The sequence below is a fragment of the Oreochromis niloticus genome, linkage group LG10 (assembly GCF_001858045.2).
Source record: "Oreochromis niloticus isolate F11D_XX linkage group LG10, O_niloticus_UMD_NMBU, whole genome shotgun sequence".
Taxonomy (NCBI): Eukaryota; Metazoa; Chordata; class Actinopteri; order Cichliformes; family Cichlidae; genus Oreochromis; species Oreochromis niloticus.
The window spans coordinates 33,454,924-33,478,870 of NC_031975.2; the positions used below are offsets into that span (position 1 = coordinate 33,454,924).

General features: G+C 41.6%; 2 protein-coding genes across 5 annotated transcripts in view; both read left to right on the forward strand.

Moving 5' to 3' along the window:
• Window positions 1-448: 448 nt before the first annotated feature.
• On the forward strand, window positions 449-5,769 carry LOC109203831 (G2/M phase-specific E3 ubiquitin-protein ligase). 2 transcript variants are annotated; one of them, XM_025910622.1, is made up of 11 exons: window positions 449-634; window positions 1,291-1,427; window positions 1,691-1,997; window positions 2,644-2,726; window positions 2,880-2,932; window positions 3,163-3,201; window positions 3,425-3,735; window positions 3,851-4,029; window positions 4,302-4,471; window positions 5,012-5,226; window positions 5,326-5,769. In XM_025910622.1, exons 1-11 carry the CDS (start codon window positions 520-522, stop codon window positions 5,559-5,561), a joined length of 1,845 nt encoding a protein of 614 aa, XP_025766407.1. In that variant the 5' UTR covers window positions 449-519; the 3' UTR covers window positions 5,562-5,769. The 2 variants fall into 2 exon arrangements, with proteins under 2 accessions (XP_025766407.1, XP_019219144.1); XM_019363599.2 differs by lacking the exon at window positions 1,291-1,427 and having other exon boundaries at window positions 464-634.
• Window positions 5,770-20,921: 15,152 nt separating this feature from the next.
• LOC106096695 (uncharacterized) overlaps window positions 20,922-23,947 on the forward strand; it is a 19,734-nt gene continuing 16,708 nt past the window's right edge. For all 3 annotated transcript variants that reach the window (XM_019363614.1, XM_019363617.1, XM_019363616.1), the window contains exon 1: window positions 20,922-21,874. The gene's annotated coding sequence lies outside the window, so the exon portion shown is untranslated. The remainder of the gene's footprint in view (window positions 21,875-23,947) is intronic.

Sequence of the window (23,947 nt, forward strand, 5' to 3'; positions counted from 1 at the left end):
CGCAAAAACAAATTGAAAAGCGCAAAAACAAATTCACTAAACGCAAAAACAAATTGAAAAACGCAAAACAAATTGAAAAGCGCAAAACAAATTGAAAAGCGCAAAAACAAATTGAAAAGCGCAAAAACAAATTGAAAAGCGCAACAACAAATTCACTAAACGCAAAAACAAATTGAAAAGCGCAACAACAAATTCACTAAACGCAAAAACAAATTGAAAAGCGCAAAACAAATTGAAAAGCGCAAAAACAAATTCACTAAACGCAACAACAAATTGAAAAGCGCAAAAACAAAAGAAGAATCACAAAAACAAATTGAGAAGCACAAAATAAAATTAAGATGCACGAAAACAAAAGAAGAATCACAAAAACAAATTGAGAAGCACAATTACGTTAAGAAAACCGGAAAGGGTAGGTACCAGTCGGCAACAGGAGACATCACTGATTGGATGTCCGCACTGTTCGTCTTTGGAACCGGAAGTTACTCTGCCTGTAGCGCATTTCGTTTGAAAAACGGCGGAATGTTTTGTCCTAGCTATGGGAAAAAGCTGGTTGAGGAGTCACCAAACTTTTGCAGCGGCTGTGGCGAGAGGCTTTATCACGCATCTTGCATCGGAGACACTTCACTCCCATTGAGTAAGTTAATAAGCATAATAAAATGTTTGTTATTTATTGATTTATTAGCCTAGCGTTAGCTGTTTCCAGACCATAGCAGACCAGAGGGCTGTTCCACTAAGCGAGCTCAGAAAATCGAGGCTCATTTGAAAATGCACGCAGCTGTCAAAATGACTGCTCAAGACCTTTCTAGTAGTGAAGGTTTGAGGGCAGTTCTAGTGTTAACAAACCTCGCAGCTAGGGTGCCACGGACCAGACTTGTCCACAAGCATATTGCATAATGAATGAGCAGAAAGACTGCAGGTTAGCCTGGTTCCTGGAACCGAATTTGGGGCAATCGAGCCTGGATTTTCAGAGTGAGCCTGGCTTTTGGGATTAGCTTGCTTCGTGGAACAGTCCTCTGAGCATTTCCACAACTGAAACGATAATAAATTAGTTCATTTATTATGTTTGGTTAACTTTAGGAACTAACACTATTATGTGTCTATACATTAAAACTTAGTGGTGTAGAATTGTATTGGTCAATAGTATCAGTTACATTGTCATTCCTTGGTAGAAATTTTCTAGTGAGATTATTCAGTGTTGTCCTTATTTGCGTGTTGTGGAATGGAATGTCACATGAATGAATGTCTTTAATGTGTGACATTGTAGTACATTTTTCCTTTGTTTCCCTTTAGCATCACAGACTACCTCAAACTGCCCAACTCCAACCTTCAGCACCTTCTTAGAATACAGAAAAAAGAAAAATGAAGAGAGGCAAAAGTTTTCTGAAGGGAGGAAGGGCTTAAAGAAAAAGGAAAAAAGAAAGGTTCAGGTAGTTTGGCTAGCTCTGTCTGAAAACAAGTTGAGGTTAATTTTCTAATGACATTCTTTTGTTATTCCTTAGGGGAGTTGTGTAAAAAATGTTCAGTGTAGTAAAGCTATCCAGAATAAGAACAATTGTTTATGAGTAATTGTACATTTAGGTTGTCAGGAAGATCCCTCTTTTGCAGTTAATAAATATTCAAGTTTGAATAGATCTGCTTAGAGTCATATTAGTATCTACTTGGCCCATTGTTCATGTCTTTTTCCTTACAGATAAATGTCGGCTTGATGACCATCAAAAAGGGTGGTTTGAAGCCATACCGTGGAAAAACTATTTTCCTAACAACAGACCCTGACGCTACTGCCACAAGTCTGCTCAATCAAGCTGTTAAAAAAATGAAGGACTTTAACAAAGATCTAAAAGATGGACCTTTCCTTCTTCTGTATCCGGATGGCACTGAGGTCATTACTGTCCCTGGAACACAAAGACCATTTACACTTGAGGCTTATAAGGCTGAAGTTGGCAAGCCTTATCAAAGAATCACTGTTTTCATCTGCTTGAAGAGTGACTTTGAAGATGGTAAGCTGCTAATGTTTGTTTGGATTTTGACACACATTCCCTTAGTTTCAACAAATGCTAATTTTGAAATTGTGAAATGATAACATTACGCATAAAGCACCCAAGTCAATAGCATACCTACATTAAAATGGTGAATGGCCTGTATTTGATATAGCACCTTCTAGGGTTCTACAACCCCCCCAAGACACTTCACAACAAAACCAGTCATTCACCCACACACATTCACACACTGCTGGTGATTAGCTACAATGTGGACACAACTGTCCTGGGACTCACTGATTGAAGCAAGGCTGCTGTACACAGATGCCACCTATCCCTCCCACTACCACCACCTGGCATGGAGGGTGAAGTGTCTTGCCCAAGGACACAACAAATGTGACAGACTGAGCAGGGCTCAAACCTTCAACCTTTTGATTACAGGGCGGGCTTTTAACTCCTCTGCCACCATTGCTCCCTAAATTAGCTTGTATATGTTATGTTTCTTCCTGGAAACATGAAATTCAGCCATTTTTGGATCTACTGAGTCATGAGTTTTAAATGCTAACTTTATGCCTTTCGTATTAATCTATTATTGATGATCAAATAAAGTTTCATACATTAGTATAAATTTAGTTAGCTTAGCTTAATTTGTTTTCATGTTTTGTAGTTGGAGAAAACTCAGACTTGTCTGACTCTGACCCAGAGATTGTTATTAAAAGGCCCTCTGAGTTTGATCTTGCTGATACACTGGTAAGTACAATTTAAAATTTTTTATAGAGTTTTCTTGTTGTTTAGCCACCACCATTTGCCTCAGTTCAGTAAAACAGTTAATAGTTATATGTGAAATACATTTTGTGTGTGTGTGTGCGTGCTCGCGTGCGTGTGTTTGTTTGTTTGTTTCAGCCATTGGAACTTCAACATGAAAGCAGTCCTTTACAGAAAGCGGCAGAATATGAGTAAGTGATATTTGAAGAACATGTAATCTTTTACTGTTTTTTGCCTACACTTTGTATTAATGAGATATACACTTTTGTCATTCATTCTGTATATGGTTTTTGGAACATGGACTACATAATACTTGTATTGCTTGTTCGTTAGTTAATCAAGATGCTTAAATATTTTCAAAGTGTCAATTAATATTTTCACAGTACACAACAAAAATGCTTTTCTTTGTTCTCTAAGGAAGGGTGCTGGGGATCTTGTGCTTGCTAATGAAGTACAACAGGTAAAAAACTATTTTATTAGTAAAACAGTGCAGCAGACAATCTCCACCGCCTTTACTTTGCAATTAGATAACGATTCACTGTTTGCTGAGCCCCCAGAAGAACCTGTGTTAGTAATTTAAACATTTGAATCCAATTAACCGCCATCTTGTTCTGTACAAGACATCATGCAATCATGAGAGAAGTATATATACCTTTAAAAAAAAAAGTTTCCCTTTTTTTTAGAGACACCAATTTGCAGGCACATGGAATTATTGCAAATTTGGCACTGGAACTTGACCACAAGAAGGTCAGCAGGTTCAATATATCAAGGTCAGCTGTATGGGATGGAGCTGTTAGAGGATTTCGACACAGCACATACTCTGACAACTACGACATGTTCATCAAGTTTAATGATGATGCTGGCAGCTTTGAAGAAGGTTTGGATACAGGTGGCCCGAGGCGTGAATTCCTCACACTTCTTATGGGCAGTCTGCGAAATCGCCCCATCTTTGATGGACCTCCAGAGAGCCGTTATCTTGTATATAATTCAAGAGGTGGATGTTTTCTCCGTAATTATTACAATGGAAATTTTAATAAAAATTGGCGTATTTTTTTTATTAGCATATTTAATAGCAATTAACCATGATAATTATGTGCCCTGTATAACAGCTGCCAGGCAAGATGAGTACTTTTTAGCAGGAAAGATGATCGCTGTATCCATTGTGCATGGGGGACCAGCACCACATTTCCTCTCCAAGAACCTGGTCAACCACATCACAGGGAATCAGAGTTTCAGCGCCACTGTAGAAGATGTGCAAGATGAGGAGATCACAAAAATTTTACATCAGGTAGAAAATTACCTAGGCTCAGGGAATGGGTTTACTTAGAAGACACTTGGGGCCAGTTTAAAAGATTTAATCGGGATAAAAGTTATCCGGGTTGGATCATATCTTGAAAGTAGATTCTGTAATCCAAAAGGACGGATTTCCAACTCCCAACAACACAAGTGAAATAACAAATTGATTATTTTTTTAATCCAATGTTTGAATGAATCGTAAAAGTAGTGAAAATTATATTTTTGTTTTTCTTACAGCAAACCTTTTTTTTTTTTTCTTCATAGGTTCTGAAAGCTGAATCAGAGGAGTCTTTGCATAATCTTATTTTGCAAAACAGCACAATCTTCCAAACTGCTGGATGCCTCAGAAACGTCAAGCCTTTTGAGAAACAAGCATTTGTGGAGGAGTACCTCAGATGGTACATCCTTGAAAGAAACCAAAGTGTCATTCAACGGTAAACTCATTACTCCTTTTAAATTCAGGATGGCCAGTTGCTCATCACAGCAGCCACTGACATTTTCAGACCTTCAGATGTATATGAAAAAACTGATTCAGTAGCATCGGTGATCTGATGAACAACTAGTTAATTCCTGAGCCACTGTCGCACGCTATTAACCTTTTGACACTAGAACTCTAATTTAGTATACATTTATTGTTCACAATGACCCATAATAATCATAGTCATGCAACATGATTAATTTTTCAGTTATTTATAAAAAGAGGTGATCCCTTGTTTGACACACTTGTTTATTCCAGTGTGAAAGCACTATTTTTTTTTAAATGCTAAAATCCCAATGAGCTCTTCTTTTTTTGCTGTCACAGTTAATTTCTGAGCGCTATGAATTGTTTTTGTGTATGAGTGATTCTATGCATTTGAAATCTGTCCAGATTTATAATGAAAGTTCTAGTAGTTAAAGACATTTAAACACAATTTAGAAGACTGCAATAGTTATAGCTATAAACCAATTATTAGTTATTTGTCTATCCTTTGCAGATTTAAAGATGGACTGGAAAGTCTGAATTTTTTAAGTGCACTGCAACAACATTCCAGTGTGCTGGCCCCACTCCTATGCTTCTCTGCCAAGGCCCTGACTGCTTCAGAACTGGAGAGCATGTTCAGACCAGATCTCAGCCCAGCAGGAAGCAACAAGCGGCATAAGGAGGTCCTAACACTTGGCTTTTGGGCAGATTATCTCCTTGATTGTGAAGGTTTGAATGACCATTTTTATTTGTTTATAGTTTTATGAAAGGAGAGGTGAGGAAATAAATTTTCTGTAATGTACTACAGTGTTTACTTTCTTCTTTCAGAGAAGGCAACAGCAGTGTGTCTGGAAGATTTGATGATGTTTGCCACAGGGCTGACGGCAGTTCCACCGGCAGGAATGACACCACCACCACGCATCCAGTTTTTAAGTGTTTCGCCTTTTCCAGTTGCAAACATCTGTGCAAATACTCTGAAGCTACCCATCTGTGACTCATACAGCATCTTTAAGGCCAACATGGACTTTGGAATTCAAAATGCTCCAGGATTTGGATGTTCTTAAATCAGCAAGGTCATCAAGTTACAGTTACTGAGTTACCCTGTTAGGTTCAGCTGCCGTTGGCATACTACTTAACACATTTATGTGACAAGCAACTTCCATATTGTTAAACATTTAGTTGTTTTTTTCTGAATATTGTGTATGTTGGAAAAGTGACAGAAATGCTGGACACTATTTGTAAATGGTTTTATTAAAGAAAATTTTAAATGTTTCCTTGTGGTTAAATGTTAATATTTAAATCCATGCCAGTTGCTGTATATTATGAACAATATTATATTCAATTTAGCAAGAGGGAAAGGAAACACTACTAACATTAAAAAATGAAGGAAAAACAGAAGGGCTGGAGCACTCAAGTCCAAAGGTTTTATTAGGTGCAAAAAAAGGAAAGAAACTAACGTTTCGACACCGTGTGTGTCTTCGTCAGAGTAACTCTGACAAATGTCATTACAAACTGAAGTTCAGTTGGTATCTAAAACCCAGCTATGTCCTTCAGGGCCAAATACAGTTCTGTGGCCGATTCCCAGTCTTGTGGCTGCTGCAGTGTGTTTTGTTGTACAGCCTGTTGTAAATATTCCCCAATGTTTGGATCACCACACAATCCAACCAGTAGCCCCTCCTCGGGAAACACATCCAGTTCCCTCTCCTCAACAGCAAATCCACAGTCTCTTGAACCATATCTGCAAAATGAAAATAGAACAGTGAAGGATTTTTTGCTGACAATATGGAACTATATAAATCAACGCATGCGGTGACATGTTATAAACTGCTCTGTCATACTTATGTGTAAAATTATGAATATATATTAACCAACTTAAGCAATAACAACACCTTGCATTTAGTTTGATGCAAAAGGTTAATTTTGTTAAGAACTCAAATACCTGTGAGGCAAGATAGAGTTTGTTTGGAATCCCCCCTGGACACGATGCAAGTCTGCTTGGCCGGATCCTGTGTTTGTTCCACAGGTCTTTGCATTCATCCAGGTCTTTCTGTAGAACCCCTGTGAAGCAGAATCTCAGCAAGCATTGGCGTTCGTGGCTTCCATTGAAGTTTCCAGAGTCTCTTAGGTCTCCAAAAAAGTCCATCCAAAACTGAGACCTGGGTATATAATTAATATTTAAGAATCAATTTAGCTTTGTTCTTGGTCATTTTATAGGGTTTGTTACATTTTGGTCCCATTTAAAACATGCCACAAATGGATGTCAAACAAAGTAATGCATATTAGTTTTCCATAAATATTGTAGCGACCCTGCAGTAATGTTCTTGTTAAAAATGCTGTATTCTTTTCACTCTGTTCTGTGTGTTGATTGTGAGGAGTGGAGAGTTTGGTCTGAGTTTTTCATTTTGTATTGGCGTCGTTAAATCTAGGCAAGCATGCTCATTTCGGCACAACAGCTGACAATGACCATTTTGAGTTCCTGCAATAAAGTGACGGCTGTTAACGTCTATCTCATCCAACTTTTCAACACGTCCAGCAGGACGCTACTCTATTTTCTTAAATGCATGTAAAAAAACAACAATCTGATCAGCTTTCACTGTAGCTTACACCTACCAGACACAAATGTACCCACCTTCCTCTTCTGAAATAAGACCACCATGACTCGATGCGCTGATTCCCAGTAGATGATCCGTAACTGTGGCTTGACGATCCAGCATAATAGTCCGTGTGCGCGTGACGGAGGGTACACTGTATTGCTGCCATAGTCCCATTCTCAGTCCCGAAGTCTGTTCGTAATCTCATTGGTATCACACCAAGACTCTTTACACAGTTTATATAATTGTGCGCTATAACAGCCGGGTTGTTGTTTGTTGCTCCACACACAAGCCACATCAGTCTTCTTGAAAAGCCATCTATACATCCTGACAGGGTTTCAGTTTATCATAGCCATCTACATGCCATATGTAATTGGGCCCCATGGAGTGATACGTGCGTCTTGTGAACCTCCTTCGAGTTCTCAAAGCGATTCCTTGAGGATTTAGTTGTCTCAACAGCCTCATAACTACATCACGCTTGACACGCAGCTTGTGTTTTTGTTTGAGAACTTGCCACATGGTCCGATATCCAAACAATTGTCCTGGTCCTCGAAGCTCGGACAAAATGGCACGCCTCACCTCAGGAAGTGGAGAATAGTTGCCTCGTCTGTACAGTCCAGATTCTTTTAAATGTGTTTTCAGTGTACGCATACTAATTGAAATGTCATGATTACACTTGAGCATATCCAGTATCACCTTGTATGTATGTCCTGAATCAAAAATATTCTCGAATAGTGACAGCTATGTTTGGGTCACCGCTAATGTTCATGTTTGAAAATAATGCGCTACAGGCAGAGTAACTTCCGGTTCCAAAGATGAACAGCGCGGACATCCAATCAGTGATGTCTCCTGTTGCCGACTGGTACCTACCCTTTCCGGTTTTCTTAATGTAATTGTGCTTCTCAATTTGTTTTTGTGATTCTTCTTTTGTTTTTGTGCTTCTTAATTTTATTTTGTGCTTCTCAATTTGTTTTTGTGATTCTTCTTTTGTTTTTGCGCTTTTAAATTTGTTTTTGCGCTTTTCAATTTGTTTTGCGCTTTTCAATTTGTTTTTGCGCTTTTCAATTTGTTTTGCGCTTTTCAATTTGTTTTTGCGCTTTTCAATTTGTTTTGCGCTTTTCAATTTGTTTTTGCATTTAGTGAATTTGTTGTTGCGCTTTTCAATTTGTTTTGCGCTTTTCAATTTGTTTTTGCGTTTAGTGAATTTGTTGTTGCGCTTTTCAATTTGTTTTTGTGCTTTTCAATTTGTTTTTGCGTTTAGTGAATTTGTTGTTGCGCTTTTCAATTTGTTTTTGCGTTTAGTGAATTTGTTGTTGCGCTTTTCAATTTGTTTTTGCGTTTAGTGAATTTGTTGTTGCGCTTTTCAATTTGTTGTTGCGCTTTTCAATTTGTTTTTGCACTTTTCAATTTGTTGTTGCGCTTTTCAATTTGTTGTGCGTTTTGTGATTTGTTTTTGTGGTTTGCACTTCAGGGCCACCGTAGTTGGGAAGTGTGCATAGTCTCCTTGCAGGTCTTCTTTGAACACTTCAAGTTTCCTCTGAAAGGAGCGGACAGCTGTCATCAGTTCACAGATTGAATTGTCCTTCCCCTGCAGCTTCAAATTCAGTTCATTCAGGTGTGACGTGATATCAACCAAAAACGCCACAATATCCATGTTTTTCCCATCATTTAAAAAGAGAGAAAAGTTTGTTGCTTTCTGACTTTCCAGCTCTTCCAAGAAAGCTGCTACTTCACTTCTGATGGACCAAAATCGCTCCAATGCTCTGCCTTAGCTGAGCCATCTCACATTGTTGTGAAGCAGAAGATCATCAGCGTGTGCATCAACTTCTCTGAGAAATTCCCTGAGCATGCGATGCTGACAAGAAGAAGATGCCCTGAGAAAATTTATCATTTTCATCATTGTTTTCATCACCTCAGCATACTCATCTGACAGGGTGGAGCATAAGACAGACTGATGAATACTGCAATGGTAAGAGATTAGCTCGGGATTGTCCTCTTTCATTCTTGCTACAGCTCCTTTCTCTCTCCCCATCACAGCAGGGGCTCCATGTGTGGTTATTGAAACCACTTGGTTTGGCTCTATTCCTCGCTTTGTTAACATTTCCTTAATGGCCAGGTAGATATCCTCTCCTCTTGTAGTGCTGTGAAGGGAAGTTACACCTAGCAGGTCTTCACAGAACTCTTTCTTATCATTGTTGAAGAACCTTACATAAACTAACAGCTGAGCATTGTCAGACACATCAGTGGACTCATCTATAGCCAAGCCTACACATGGTGTCTTATGAATAGCTTCTTCCAGCTGGGATAGCACATCCTGAGCTAATATTTCACTTCTCTTTGTGGCTGTTGATGCTGACATAGGTATTTGCTTTATTTTGTCACAAAGCTCTTCTTTTTGTTTACCCTCAAGTAATGTTTCTGCTACTGCACTCATGCACTCTTTGACAACACCTGCATCTGCAAAGGGCTTTTTGTGTTGACCTAAAATCCAAGCATCTCTGAGGGAACATTCATGAGCACGTTGTTGGGCGGTGAAAGAACTGGTTAAGATCCTTGTGGATTGATCATATTGGGCTCTGAGACTGCTAATTTTCTGGGACCTGAGTTCAGACTTGGGTGGGTATGATTGTTCAAAGGCTTTGTGCTTTGTCTCATAGTGGCGTTTGAGATTGCCACTTTTAATCAGTGCCACGGTTTCTGAACAGATGAGACACACTGGTTTGCTGCTTGCAGCCGGAAGAATGAACATATATGCGTCGGTTCAGTCTTGAAAGTTTTATTTTCAGTGTCTACTTTTCTCTTCTTTGAAAGCGCCATAGTTGTTTTACCTCTTGTGACTCCCACTCACGTCTTGTCTCACTGTATCATTAATCGTCTCGCTTGTCATTCGCCTCTCACCGTCTCTTTCCTCTGTCTGTGTCTGCACTCAGCGTTGCGATCGCTTTGAATGCGCAGATGTGATTGGCTAAGTAGTGTCATGTGGGCTGCTTAACTCGCACACAATTGGTTTGTATGTTCCCTGGTCTAATACAATGTAATGTTACCGCTTAAAATTGAATCGCCCCGTCAAAGTTAAATTTAATTTAATATTTTGTTAACTACAGGTCCGGGTCCATATAGGATGGCGACTGGGTCCGGACTCGGACCCCGGTCCGCCTGTTAGTGACCCCTGGTCTAGAGAAATGAGACCAACATCTATGCCCAAAGAGCTAGAGAGGTTCAAAACATCTCTAATCAAAGTGACATTATCATTATCAGCCTGCCGGGAACGCAATACGTTTGGTCTCCATAAACGACAGAAGCCATCACGTCTCGAAGCCTGGTGGCCAGGACTTTGGAAAAAATCTTATAGTCTGTACAGTCTGTACTTTGGCAGCAGAGTGATGACCGCCCTTCTACAGCTGAGAGGCAGAAAGCCTCTCTGCAGACTATCTGTGACAACCTCCAGCAAATCCTCACCCATCACAGACCAAAAGCTTTGGTAGAACTCAACAGGAAGGCCATCCATGCCAGGAGTTCTACCATTCTGAAAACTCATCGGAGCAGCATGAAGTTCATGCAAAGTTGGCTGAACTTCCAGTTTTCACTTGGCTTCAGCTGCCACCTGGTCAAGGTCAAGGTCAAGTTTATTTATATAGCACATTTCAAACAGCCGATGCTGCACAAAGTGCTTAACAATATAAAAACAGCATTAAAAAGCAACAATGAAATACAATAATAACAATATAAAACAATAATAGGACAATAGAAGAATCAAAACAATAACTAAAACTATTTAAAATAAGACCAGACTGCTTGGATCATAGTGTGTTAAAAGCCAGGGCATAAAAATGTGTCTTTAGTAGTGATTTAAACTGCTCAAGTGTTTGTGCAGATCTAATAGTTAGGGGGAGACTATTCCAAAGTCTGGGACCTGCCACAGAGAAGGATCTATTGCCACGAGACTTGAGATAAGTCCGTAGGATGGACAGCATTAATTTTGAGCTAGACCTCAGGGTTTTTCCTGGAGCAGAGAGGAGCTCAGACAGGTAAGGAGGGGCTCGGGCGTTAAGTGACTTAAAAACAAAAAGTAAAAGTTTAAATTGGATCTTGTAGGAGACAGGAAGCCAGTGTAGAGAAGGTAAAACTGGGGTTATATGCTCTCTCCGTTTGGTACCAGTTAGCAGGTGGGCAGCTGCATTTTGGACCATCTGAAGACGATGGATGGTGGCCTGGTCTAGACCAAAATACAATGAATTGCAGTAGTCCAATCTGCAAGTAAGGAAAAGGTGAATAACACGTTCAAAGACGTTAGCCAGGAGGTATGGCTTTACCTTGGCTAGCTGTCTTAACTGAAAGAAGCAGGACTGAACTACTGCACTCACCTGCTTATTCAATTTAAAAGAACCATCAATGTAGACACCGAGGTTTTTTTTTTACATGTGTTTTACAGTAGGAGGAAAAGTGGCCCAGAGAGCTATCGATGTGATTAAAGTTGCCAAAAATGACAACTTCAGTTTTATTTTCATTGAGCTTTAAAAAATTTAATGACAACCACTGTTTGACGTCGTCAAGGCAGCGTAATAAGAGCTGGGGATGGTCTGACTCTGCTTTTAAAGGTAGATAAATCTGCAAATAATCAGCAAAACAGTGAAAAGAAATGCTGTACCGCAAGAAGATGGAGCCCAACAGCAACAAATAGAGTGCGAACAGGGCAGGACCCAAAATAGAGCCTTGAGGTACACCGTATTTAAGAGGGGCTATTTTAGAGTTATGGGGGCCCATATTTACATGAAAAGACCTTTCTGACAAGTAGGACCGAAACCACTGTAGGGCAGATCCTTTTAGGCCAGCATGAAATTCTAGCCGTGAGGCTAGAAGGAGTCCCTTAAAGAAGCTATTGCACAAACTGGGATTTTCTGAGAAATCACTCTTAAAAAGGTCCTTATAAAAGCTGACAGCAAACTTCCTGTCTAAAGGTGAAGAAAGATGCCCAACGGATTTACTTTACCAAATGGACCATCCCAGCCTTGCCGTAATGATCTATTTGATTCACCTTTTATTGTTTATTTTATTTTTTATTTTCACTTTCTAGATAAGGAACAGACTTGAATGAGGAAAAGAAAGGGGCGAAAGAAAGAGGGGGAAAAAAACAGTGGAGAAGAGGGACGGGGAAAAAGGGCAAAAAACAAAAACCAACAAAATAAGCAGACAAAAAATACATATATCAATCACCTGGATCACCTGCTGAGAGAGAAAAAAGAGAAAACAAGCAAAGAAAAAGAGAGGAATAGAATAAACAACATCACAATGATATATGGGAATATAACAGTAAATACTAAATATTAAACATCATTGTGCTGCACGTAGGATCGACAGCGCACAGTGTGCTTTGAGGTAGGAGCCAAAAAGGGTGTAGTTTGTGTGTGTGAGCACCCGTGTGTACATCTGTGAGCATGAACGCGCTTGTATTTAAAAGGTTCCTTCATGTAATGATCTGCTAGAGGGTGTGGGGGGGCCACTGCCCCGTCCTCCAGGGCTTGAAGCAGGTATGGAGGAGATCAAGACTCCAGACATCCAGAGGCCCCCAGAACACAAGAGACCAAGGAAGACCAACAGGGGGCAGCCGCGCCACTATCCCAGAAAGAGCTGAGGAGAGTCCCAGATGAGGCGTCACTCAGCAGCCGCGGAGCAGAAGCCAGGGGGGGTTGCAGTGACGTGCCCTTGAGCTCCGCCGGCAGCCAGCTGTGCCAGAGTGACCGAGCCCCGGGCCGAGAGGCCGACGGCACCCCACCCCCGAAGTGGCCCGAGCAAGCCCCAGGCTCCAGGCCCCGACAAGCAGTAAGTAAGTAAGTAAAATTTATTTATATAGCGCTTTTCACAGATAAAAATCACAAAGTGCTTTACAACACAGGAAATGGGAATATAAAAACAATATAACAGTAAGTAAAACAATGTAAAACAATAAAACTATAAAAACAGCATAAGAGGAAATTAATCAAATGCTTTTCTAAATAAAAATGTCTTCAGCTGTTTCTTAAAAGAATCAATGGAGTCCGTGCAGCGAAGAGACAGTGGGAGAGAATTCCACAACCGTGGTGCCACAGTCTGAAAGGCCCGATCACCACGAGTTTTAAAACGAGTGCGCGGTACCACCAGCAGTCTCTGATCTAATGACCTTAAAGCCCGAGAAGATGTATGTGGTTTCAGCAGGTCAGATAAATATTGGGGAGCTTGACCATGTAGGGCCCTAAAGGTTAGAACTAAAATTTTAAAATGAAACCTAAAATTTACAGGCAACCAGTGAAGGGAGGCCAAGACTGGAGTGATATGCGACCTTCTCTTGGTGCCTGTTAAGAGACGTGCTGCAGCATTCTGCACAGTCTGAAGACGATTTAAGGCTGATTTGTTAAAACATGTAAAAAGGCCATTACAATAGTCTAAACGAGAAGAAATAAAAGCATGAATAATCATCTCAAGTTCAAGCTTTGATACCATTAGTCTGAGTTTAGAAATATTCCGTAAATGATAAAAACAGTTTCGGACCAGCTGCTTAGAATGTTGCTCAAGCGACATCGAGCTGTCAAATATGACGCTGAGGTTTCTAAGGCTTGATTTTACATAAGGGTCTAAGAAGCTGATATGCTGTCTAATTTCTGAGACCATGTGGTCTCTAGCAATAATTAGAGTTTCTCTAATTAGAGTTTTATCAGAGTTTAGTTGGAGAAAATTGTCATATAACCATTTGTTAATTTCTGTCAGGCAATTACTTAAATTAGACAATTTATAAAACTCAGACATTTTGAAGGAACAGTATAGTTGGATGTCGTCAGCATAGAGATGATAGGAGATATATTTATAGCGCTTAATAATTTGGCCTAGGGGAAATACATAAAGTAAAAAGAGAATTGGACCCAGGACAGATCCCTGAGGTACCCCACACGGCAAAACTGTTGATTCTGATGTGACATGATTCATGCAAACAGTAAAAGATCTCTCAGACAGATATGATATAAACCATTTTAAAACAACACCAGTAATCCCAAACAAGTTCTCGAGTCTATTTATCATGATACTGTGATCTACAGTGTCAAAAGCAGAGCTGAGATCAAACAGGACCAGCACTGTGTATTCTCCAGAGTCTGCTGCCATCAAGATATCACTAGATACTCTAAGTAAGGCCGTTTCAGTGGAATGCAATTTACGAAAACTAGACTGGAAAGTGTCCATAACAGCATTTTTATCCAGGAAATAGTTAAGTTGTTCAAGTACTACTTTTTCTAAAATTTTCGATATAAAAGGCAATTTGGATATTGGCCTATAACTGTTAGGAAGAGATGGATCCAGGTGAGGTTTCTTTAATATTGGCTCAACAATAGCTTGTTTAAAGAAGCTGGGGACTGAGCCAGTATGAAGAGAAGTATTTATCATTTCCACAATACAGGGGCCAATGGAATCAAACACACTAGTGAAAAGTGAAGATGGAAGGACATCAAGGGGGCTTGAAGTCTGTTTTATATGACAAAGCAGGCCTCTGATGTCTTGTAATGTAACAGGAGTAAAAGAGGACCAAGTATCAGAGGAGAGCAAGTTGAAAGTTTGATATTGAGAAGATGATGGAGAGATATTAGACCTGATGGCAATGACCTTATTTCTGAAATAGTTCATAAACTCATTGCATTCGGACGTTGAATGAACTGGTGCACAAGGAGCATCAGGAGAAACAATACTCTTAATTGTTTTAAACAAGAATTTAGGATCTTTCTTTTTTGAAGCTATGAGGTGTGAAAAATACTCTGTTCTGGCATTTTTCCACATGTCATTTAGCAAGAGGATAGATTCTTTAAGGTGTAACTTATAAACCTCAAGCTTGGAAGCCTTCCACAAACGTTCTAGCTTGCGACAGTATCTCCTGAAATTACGAATGTTTTCATTTAACCAAGGATGAGATTTCAAACATAGGACAGTACTTTTTTTTAGAGGTGCCACTATGTCTAAAATAGAATTACACTGGTTATTAAAGGATGAGACAAGAGAATCCAAATCATTGTAAGTCATTTCAGCATCGAACATGGCAGAGAACCTTTTGCCGGCGTTTTGGTTTATGATTCGCCTTTCAATCGTTATTTTGGGAGCCGGGGGATCCAAATAAAACGACAAGTTAAAATATATGCAGCTATGGTCACTCACATGGACGTTTTCCACACAAATATCATTTATATTTAAACCCAAGGAGAAAACAAGGTCCAATGTGTGACCCTTTACATGTGTAGGGCCAGAAACATGCTGCATAAACTTAAAAGACTCTGTGATAGTCATGAAGTCAGCAGCCATATTACAGGATGCATCATCAATATGAAGGTTAAAATCTCCCAACATTACCACCTTCTCTAATTTAATAATGGATGATAGGAGGTCGTTAAATTCACTTAAAAAGATTCCGGCAGGGCCAGGAGGTCGGTAGATTAAAATACAATAAAAGGTGTGCAAAGAGCCGACCTTGATCATCTGAAGTTCAAATGAGGTAAAAGAATCCGAGTTCATCAGTCTGCATGTGAATCTGTCCTGGTGCACAACAGCGAGACCTCCGCCACGTCCCGAAAGACGTGGAGTTCCGATGACGGAGCAGCCAGTCGAACAAATTTCCTTCAGATGTATATAATCCATGTTTTGTTGCCACGTCTCAGATTAAACACAAGAAGTTGAGAGATTCCTTTATAAAAAGATCGTTTAAAATAAACGATTTGTTAGTGATTGAGCGAGTGTTGAGCAGGGCAAACCTGATTGAAGACGTTTGGTTGGTGCAGTCAACAGCTGACTGCAGTGGCACTCAAATTAAACACCTGTGAGCACCTCTACACCTGTTACGCCGGGCGGGGACTTCAGGGCTAGCAAAAGCTAATATCCATAGTGGTACATCACCTCTGCCATCAAAACGGCGGTTGAAGGAGGGACGCCAAGTGAACATGGGGTCATCAGACCATAGATTCCGAGCTGGGAACTGAAGTGTAGCATCGGCACCAGGTGACAGTAGATGAATTGGTCGTAGGCACCGGGATTCCTCCCACATCCAAGAAGCTAATCTTCGGTACCTTCTCAGTCGCACCTGGACACCGGCCCTGGTTCCCCTACTTCTTCTTTTCTTCGTGTTAGATCCCACCGATATGTACGGTAACATGCACTCAGGTGAGGAACACACAAAGGGTGGAGGGAAAAATTTCCTGTAACTGTCCCAGCTGTCAAAGTAGCTCTCCATTGAATCTTTGATATACAACATCATGCCCTGATCATAAGTATTGGTGGCAGAGACAAAATCAAAACACAGGACGGTAAAAATAATATTGCAAGTGACAATAGCGGCCAGTATAAAACTATACCAGCGAGCTGTACTAGCGGCACAAGCGGCAAAGCCAAACACAGGCGCCATCTTGTCCTCAAGCAGCCACCAAGGAGTGAGCCGGTGTGTACCTGGACGCCCATCCCCGGACACAGAGAACCACCAACGCACCGATGTCTGAGGGCGTCTGCCACTGGCAGGGGAAGTGGTGGGAGGAGATAGGCCTCCAAACCTTGGAGGGCCTGAGATGTCCCCAGAGAGGTGGCGTCTGATACCCAACCTGACATATAGACACAGACATACAGGCACACACAGATACAAACATCCATTCCCACCCTCATGCTCTCATATGCAATTACTCCACACTCAACCAACGTGGAGACAGACATAGAGAGACACTGTACACACAATCACACTCCCCAAGCGTACTCTAAGCCCCGGGTCTAGGTACCCTTGCCCCTGGAGGGGGAAACTGCACCCAGACCCAGGTGGTGTTACCCTTTTCCCTGCGGTGGGGAGAAGCAGACCGCCCCGACTCCGCAGCAGCAGGGAGGCCCCACATTCCAGACCCCAATCGGATGGCCAACTCCTCCTCCTAGCCCCCCCCCCCCCCCCCGCTCCAGCAGGCGCAGAGAACGGGGGTGTTGCACAAACTGGGATTTTCTGAGAAATCACTCTTAAAAAGGTCCTTATAAAAGCTGACAGCAAACTTCCTGATCTCAGAAGGATCTGAGATTATGGAGCCACTGTCAGACATTAGAGAGTGAACAATTTTTCTTTGCCCATTCTTCTTTTCCAGTCCAAAGAAAAAGTGAGACGGGGCATCCATCTTCGTGACACTGAGGAAACGTGACCTGACCAAAACGCCTTTAGCTGTCGTGCCCAACAGGTCGGCTAAAAAAGCCTTTTTGGATTTGAGGGAATCTAAAAGCCCCCGGTTTCCTGTAGGCGCTGCTAAACCCTGCTGTTCTACCACCTGAGTCTCTAGGTCTCTTATAGATCTGGTTATGTCCCTAGTAACATTACGAGTGAACTGTTGACACAATTGTTTGATCTGACACTTCCCAAAATCCCACCACTGCTGGATACAAGCAAAGTCAGATTTAGATTTCCGGTGATTGAGCCAAAAAACTCAAAGGCTGTCCTAAAGGTTTTGTCATGTAACAGGGCCATATTGAAATGCCAGTAGGCACTCCGTACACGAACATTTTTAATGAAAACAGAACAATGAACCAGACAATGATCAGAGAAACCAACAGGGGTTATCTGACAGTCCTTAAAAATACTCAAATGGTGTTTAAATGAGTATATACGATCCAGTCTTGCCAAAGATAAACAATTGTCCCTAGAGTGACTCCATGTGTACTGTCTCTGATGTCCGTTGAAAACCCTCCACACATCTGACAGGTCTGCAGCTGCAGCCAGCTGCCTGAGCCTGCGAGAGGATGCAGGAGGAGGTTCGATGTGGTTCCTATCCAACTGTGGGTTTTCAGTACAATTGAAATCTCCACACAAAAACAAATACTCATCATCGCTAGAAACCTTAACAGTATCACACAGGACATCCAAAAAACCCATTCTGTCCACTCCTTTAGTTGGTGCATATACACTGAGACAAACAAAATTCACATTTTCATAGTTGATTTTAACTTTCAGCAAACACCCCTTGATTATTTCCTCTGCTTCGCAAGACACAGGCAAAAAATTCTTAGAGAACACAATCCCCACACCTCCACTACAACTGGACTTACGACTAAAAATCATCTCCCCCACAGCCCTTCCTCCAGCCACTCTCATTGTCACCAGTACTGTGAGTTTCTTGAACCAACATAATATCCCATTTCTTTAAGTCCATAAGCTCGAAAAAAGCAGCTCTTTTCACCTCATCTCTAGCACCATTCAAATTTAATGTGCAATGTGATAATTGTTCAGGAGGTTTTGACACACATGTCTAAAGGGAGGAAACAAAAGCAGAGCTGATTTCATCAGCTGATTCTGGGATAATTAAATTCTATAATTCCAACTTGATACGGTTTGTTTATAGGTTTATCCAGTTTTGTCCTTTAGCTCCATGTCTTATTATTTGCATACAGTTTGGTTGAAGCGTTTGATGGTAATGTCACATAAACCTGTTCTTCTTGTCCATATTCGAAGGCTTCAGTGTCTAAAGTGTAGTCACACATGCCCTGCTCCCTCTTGTTTGTGCCCCTGTCTAAAAACACAGCACAGTTTTGATATTTACACTCTATCCCCCACATTAAATTTAGAAGTCACTTTCTTCTTCTGTGGCTTTGCCTTGGGTTACTATATGTATGCACGTGATCCTGTACCACGTCTACATGTGGTCCAGGATGTTCTTCCATTCCACTAACCAATACTTTATTTCTTGGGAAATGTATTATTGCAGGTTTGTGAAGTGTGTAAGTGTCCTCCTGCAGTGTGTGATGGGTCGTGATATGTTTTATATGCAGAGTGTTTTCTTTCTTCACAATGAGACAAATATGAGCAGACTGTAAGAAAATAGTCCATCTATATTACTACTTAGGTTGCACAAAAGCAGAGGCTGATTGGCTCAAAGAAAGGGGCTAAGAAGATGATTGGACTAGAGCAATGATGTCAGTAGTAACTATAGGCCAATCTCCAACCTTCCTTTCATATCAAACATCCTTGAAAGAGTAGTTGTCAAACAGCTAACAGATCATCTGCAGAGGAATGGCTTATTTGAAGAGTTTCAGTCAGGTTTCAGAGCTCATCACAGCACAGAAACAGCTTTAGTGAAGGTTACAAATGATCTTCTTATGGCCTCTGACAGTGGACTCATCTCTGTGCTTGTCCTGCTAGACCTCAGTGCAGTGTTCGATACTGTCGACCATAATATCCTATTAGAGCGATTAGAACATGCTGTAGGTATTACAGGTACTGCACTGCAGTGGTTTGTATCATATCTATCTAACAGAACTTGCCATTTCCCATTTACCTGTACTCGGCTAATCTTAAGAAATTCAAAAGAAACACCAAGAATCTCATGGTCAAAAATATGATTTTGGTGTGGCATCAAGTTAAGACTCACCTCAATCAAGTTGATTCACTCTCAGTATTCAGCCCGTTCCCCCCGGGACGGGGTGAAGGGGGATTTAAAATATGGGCTGAAAGGGGCTTACAAAAAATAGATCTTTACAATCCGGATAATAAACACTTACTGTCCTTTTGATGAAATGGTTGTCAAGCATGACATAGCCCGCAGCCAATTCTTTAGATATTTACAGCTGAGAGATTTTATTAGAACACAGCAAAACCAGTCCTTGTCCATTCCTGGCCTATCAACACTTGAAGAAATGATGGTGAAAGATTGCCAGGGAAGGGGCTTGATTTCTCAAATCTATAATGAACTGGTGGCCGCCTCTACAGAAACGTCCGTAAAGAAGCTTGAATCCTGGAGAGAAGACTTACAGGAGAACATCTCCCTTGAAGAGTGGGAGAGGGCTTGCGCCAGGGCACAATCACAAACCGTGAACACTCGTTTAAACCTCTTGCAGTACAACTGGTTAATGCGTACGTATATGACTCCAGTCAAACTTAATGCTTTCTACAGTACCATACCGGATGTTTGTATAAAAGGAAAAAGGGCACACTTCTCCATTGTTTGTGGCAGTGTCCTGAAATTAGGAAATTCTGGGAAGAAGTGAAACAATGTACTGAAGAAATATTATAAATAAAACTGCATTTAGAACCAAAACTTTTTCTGCTGGGCATCTATCCAGCCAACTGTAATATAACAAGGAAACATCGCTTATTTTTAGACATAGGGCTGCTGATGGCTAAAAGAGTGATTGCCATTACTTGGAAAGAGGCAGATAGACCGAGAAGAAGTAAATGGATTTCAGAGTTAACATCTACCCTGCCCTTAGAAAAGATCACCTACGCAATCAGGGGTAAGCGGCGATGCTTTGATAGCATCTGGGGCCCCTTCAAAAACGTCCTTGCTAATAAAGACTTGCCCCACTTGGTGGAAATTCTTGGGGAGGATTCATAGGTGGGCCTCTGCAGTCCATGTGGGAATACGTTTGTTGCTTGACACTGAACAACTACTTTCTAATTTACATTTAACCTATACCTGTGAGGGTGCATAATTTATGGGAGATGCACACAGTTATTCCCCCCTTTCCCCCCTTTTTTTCCCCTTGTTTGTTTGTTTTGCTTTGTGTGTTGTTTTGTTGTTCCTGTTTTTTTTTCTCGTCCTTTCCTATATGGCCCATTTCCTATAAGGCAGTATGTGTAGCTTGTAGTTTATGTAAGTTTAGCTACTTCTTTCATTACGCTTCATAGATGTGTACACTGCTAAGTTCAAAATAAATAAAGACACTGTTGGAAGAAAAAAGCTTTTGTATTTAATTAAATATTTGAGTTTAGGGTTTAGTGGTTTTGGTTTTCTCCTTTGCTGATTGGTGTATTAACAAACTGGAATGAACTGCATCATTTTGTGGTTTATGACTGTGTTGTGTTTAGTTACCCCGGTTGTGTCATAGTGGTCTGACCAGCCATTATATATATACCTCTGCGTGTCATTTCCTGTTTAGGTCAGTTATGTTTGTTTGGGTTGTTCAGTTCTTTGCCTGAGTTCAGTTTTGTTTCTTTGACCTATTTTATGAGCTCAGCATCTTTTGGTTTGTAAAGATAATTTTGGGGGCATCAAATAAATGAAAACCCTCATTTTTCTGATAATTCCTGTGACGACTCCTGCTTTTTCAACTCGGTCCATCACAGTCAGCTTCACCATGATGGTGGTTTGTAGTTGTGACCAGAAGAACACAAACTGGGAGTAATCAGGACACTACAACATCGGGCAGAAAGTGCTCCCTCTAAGCCTGAAGGGAAAGAAAAAGTAACACACACATGTAAAGGAAGCTCTTAAAACACGTGGTTATCATCAAATCAGCAAAGATGCAGAGAAAAGAAGATCAGACACCAACGAGTGAGGATCATAGCATCATCATCATCCCTGATGTAGCAGGTTTATCAGAGACACTCTGGAGAGTCTTCTCCAAGCACGACATCCCAGTAGACTTCAGAACCACCGACACACTCAGACACAAACTAAACAGTGTAGCTGTGCAGTGCAGCGAGGAGAGCTCAGAGCTCTGGCAGAGCAACACCAGCTCATTCAGGTGTTTGGGCAGCAGGGGGCGATGTTTCCTCACACGTCCACTGTGGGCCTCACCTGTTTGTACCTGAAGGCTGTGAACTCACACTGAGGATGTGAGCTCAGAGTGTGAGGAGCCTGTCACGTGACTCAGACCACTGCAATAAAAGCAGCACTCACCCCGCCACAATAAGAGCCCGGCACTGACTTTGATGTGCAGACGTGAAACTGTGGGCGCTCTCTTCCTCACTCTGTCACTGCGCTGCTATCTGACCTTCACACTGATCCTCTGCAGCTCACCTGCTCTTTGACACCCTCTGACTCTCACAGGTAGGACCTCCATCATCTCTTCTTCTTCTTCATGTGCTCCTGTGGCTGTTTGGAGGAGTTGGGCATGTTCTCAGAGAGGCTCAGAGTCTGTGTGAGGAAACGATCCCCACGACTACCGCCAGCCTCCACGCCACAGTCAGCACACTCAGACACTTCAGACAGAAACCAGAGTTTAGGAATCTGGAATCATTTGGAGTTTTTACAGAAGGAACTACAATCTAATAAAATCTAATAACATGAGCCTGTGATGAAGAGTGACAGCAGGTTGAACTTCATCTGTCTGATAAACGGACGTCCACATGACCGACAGCGTTTAGTAATTCTGCTTTTGACCAAACACCCTGTACATGATTATAAAGAAGAGTCAGACTTTATTATTTCAACTAATAAATAATTAAATTCAAACATTTCAACTGAAACAGTCAACTAGAAACTGGACTGACAAACTGAATCAATAAAAGTATAAACTTAAGTATTGTGATTGTGCAGTTACTTTCACGGCATAATTAGGTAGCAAAACAACAAAGATGCAAAAGTACAGAAACAAATATAAGAACACGAAGTTTGAGTTACAGGAAACACTGTGGGGCTGTATACAAGGCCGCCATGATAAGATGTAATAAACAAGGGTGGAAGTGCTGTGGTCACTAAGGAGAAAGAGACTACAGAGCTAGAAACTAAAGGAAGAAAGTAGCGTAGATGAAACGTGAACACGACGTCAGGGAGCTTCTTCTTCTTCTCTTCCTGAACATTAACCCTTTGCCGAAGTCCTTCAGGGCGTCTTTAACTGCTTCCTGTCCGGATCTGTCTCTGTGCTGGTTTCCTGCAGGGATCACTGATGCTGTGATGACATGATGTCTCATTTGTTCTGCGTTCTTTAAAGAACCGTTAGAATCCGTCAGTAACATCAGTGTGGCCGACTCTATGCTCTCAGTTTGACATGAGTTCAGGTTTCCACAGTTACAGGGATGAAGGAGACATGTCTCAGAGACAGTCGTCATCAGCAGCTCTGTAGCTGGACCTGATCCAACAGCAGAGCCCAGATGTTCCAGATGTTGGGCTGAGCTGTGAGGGATCCGGAGAAGGTCGTCCCATCATCACTGCAGTGCTTTTACTATCAACACATTTCAAACACAGAGAGATCCAGCTGTGTTCAAACCTCAGTCTCGATCAGCTGATTCCCATAAACCCACAGAGCTGATAGCATGATGCTAACTCTGACCTCCGACCCTGCAGACAGAGCACAGCTGTGCACAGATGTTCGTGACTGTGAGACATGGACGCAGTGTGGAGACGTTCCAGTCACAGGGCTGATGCTGCCGAGCAGCACTGACCACACGCTCCACTCTCACTTCCTCTCATGTCTGCGGAGAGAGGCTGTGGTTTATTAATACACACTGAGGTGTGGGGGCGGTCATCGAACAGGGGCATTGAGACCCCTCTGCAGTCTCACAGCACGGTGAGGGGGGGGGGCAGTCTCTACACCTTCACCTGAACAGACTGAAACCAGCGTGGGCTCAGCAGAAGCCTCACTGAGCATGCTCCATGCATGCTGCAGGGCTCACTTCCTGTTCATGTGTCAGAGTGACACCGCAGGCTGGTGAGCCAGCGCCCACGGGCCCCATTTCAGTCTCAGCGTGAGTTTATTTCCCCTCTGACCACAGCGAGGTTCAGCTTACGCCTCTCACCGACTGCAGGGCGGACCCTCCACACACATGCAGCCCACACTGTGCACAACTTCAACTTCTATGTTACATTATATTACATTTACATCATGGTTATATTTATATTATGATTATGTTTGTCACTGCTGGCTTTTTACCACTCTGAGGTGCAGTTGCCATGGCACCCAGACTCAGCTTTCATACTGGTTTTATCCCCATGGATGATCGCCGAACCACCACAGCTCACTGCTCTCTCAGGTCTGGCACCAGGACCCGACCCGGGTTCACCCTCCTATGAGGAGAGATTATTAATCTTACCTGAGAGTGTCCAGAGTGTCCAGAGTGTCCAGAGGACAGACGGACAGAGGGAAGGATGGATAGAAGGATGAATGGATGGATGAAGAATGCA

Coding starts and splice junctions, on each gene's coding strand:
- LOC109203831 (XM_025910622.1), top strand. CDS start 520: ATGTTTTGTCCTAGCTATGGGAAAAAGCTGGTTGAGGAGTCACCAAAC. Junction 635..1,290: donor AGACACTTCACTCCCATTGA/GTAAGTTAATAA, acceptor GTTTCCCTTTAG/CATCACAGACTACCTCAAAC. Junction 4,472..5,011: donor AACCAAAGTGTCATTCAACG/GTAAACTCATTA, acceptor TATCCTTTGCAG/ATTTAAAGATGGACTGGAAA.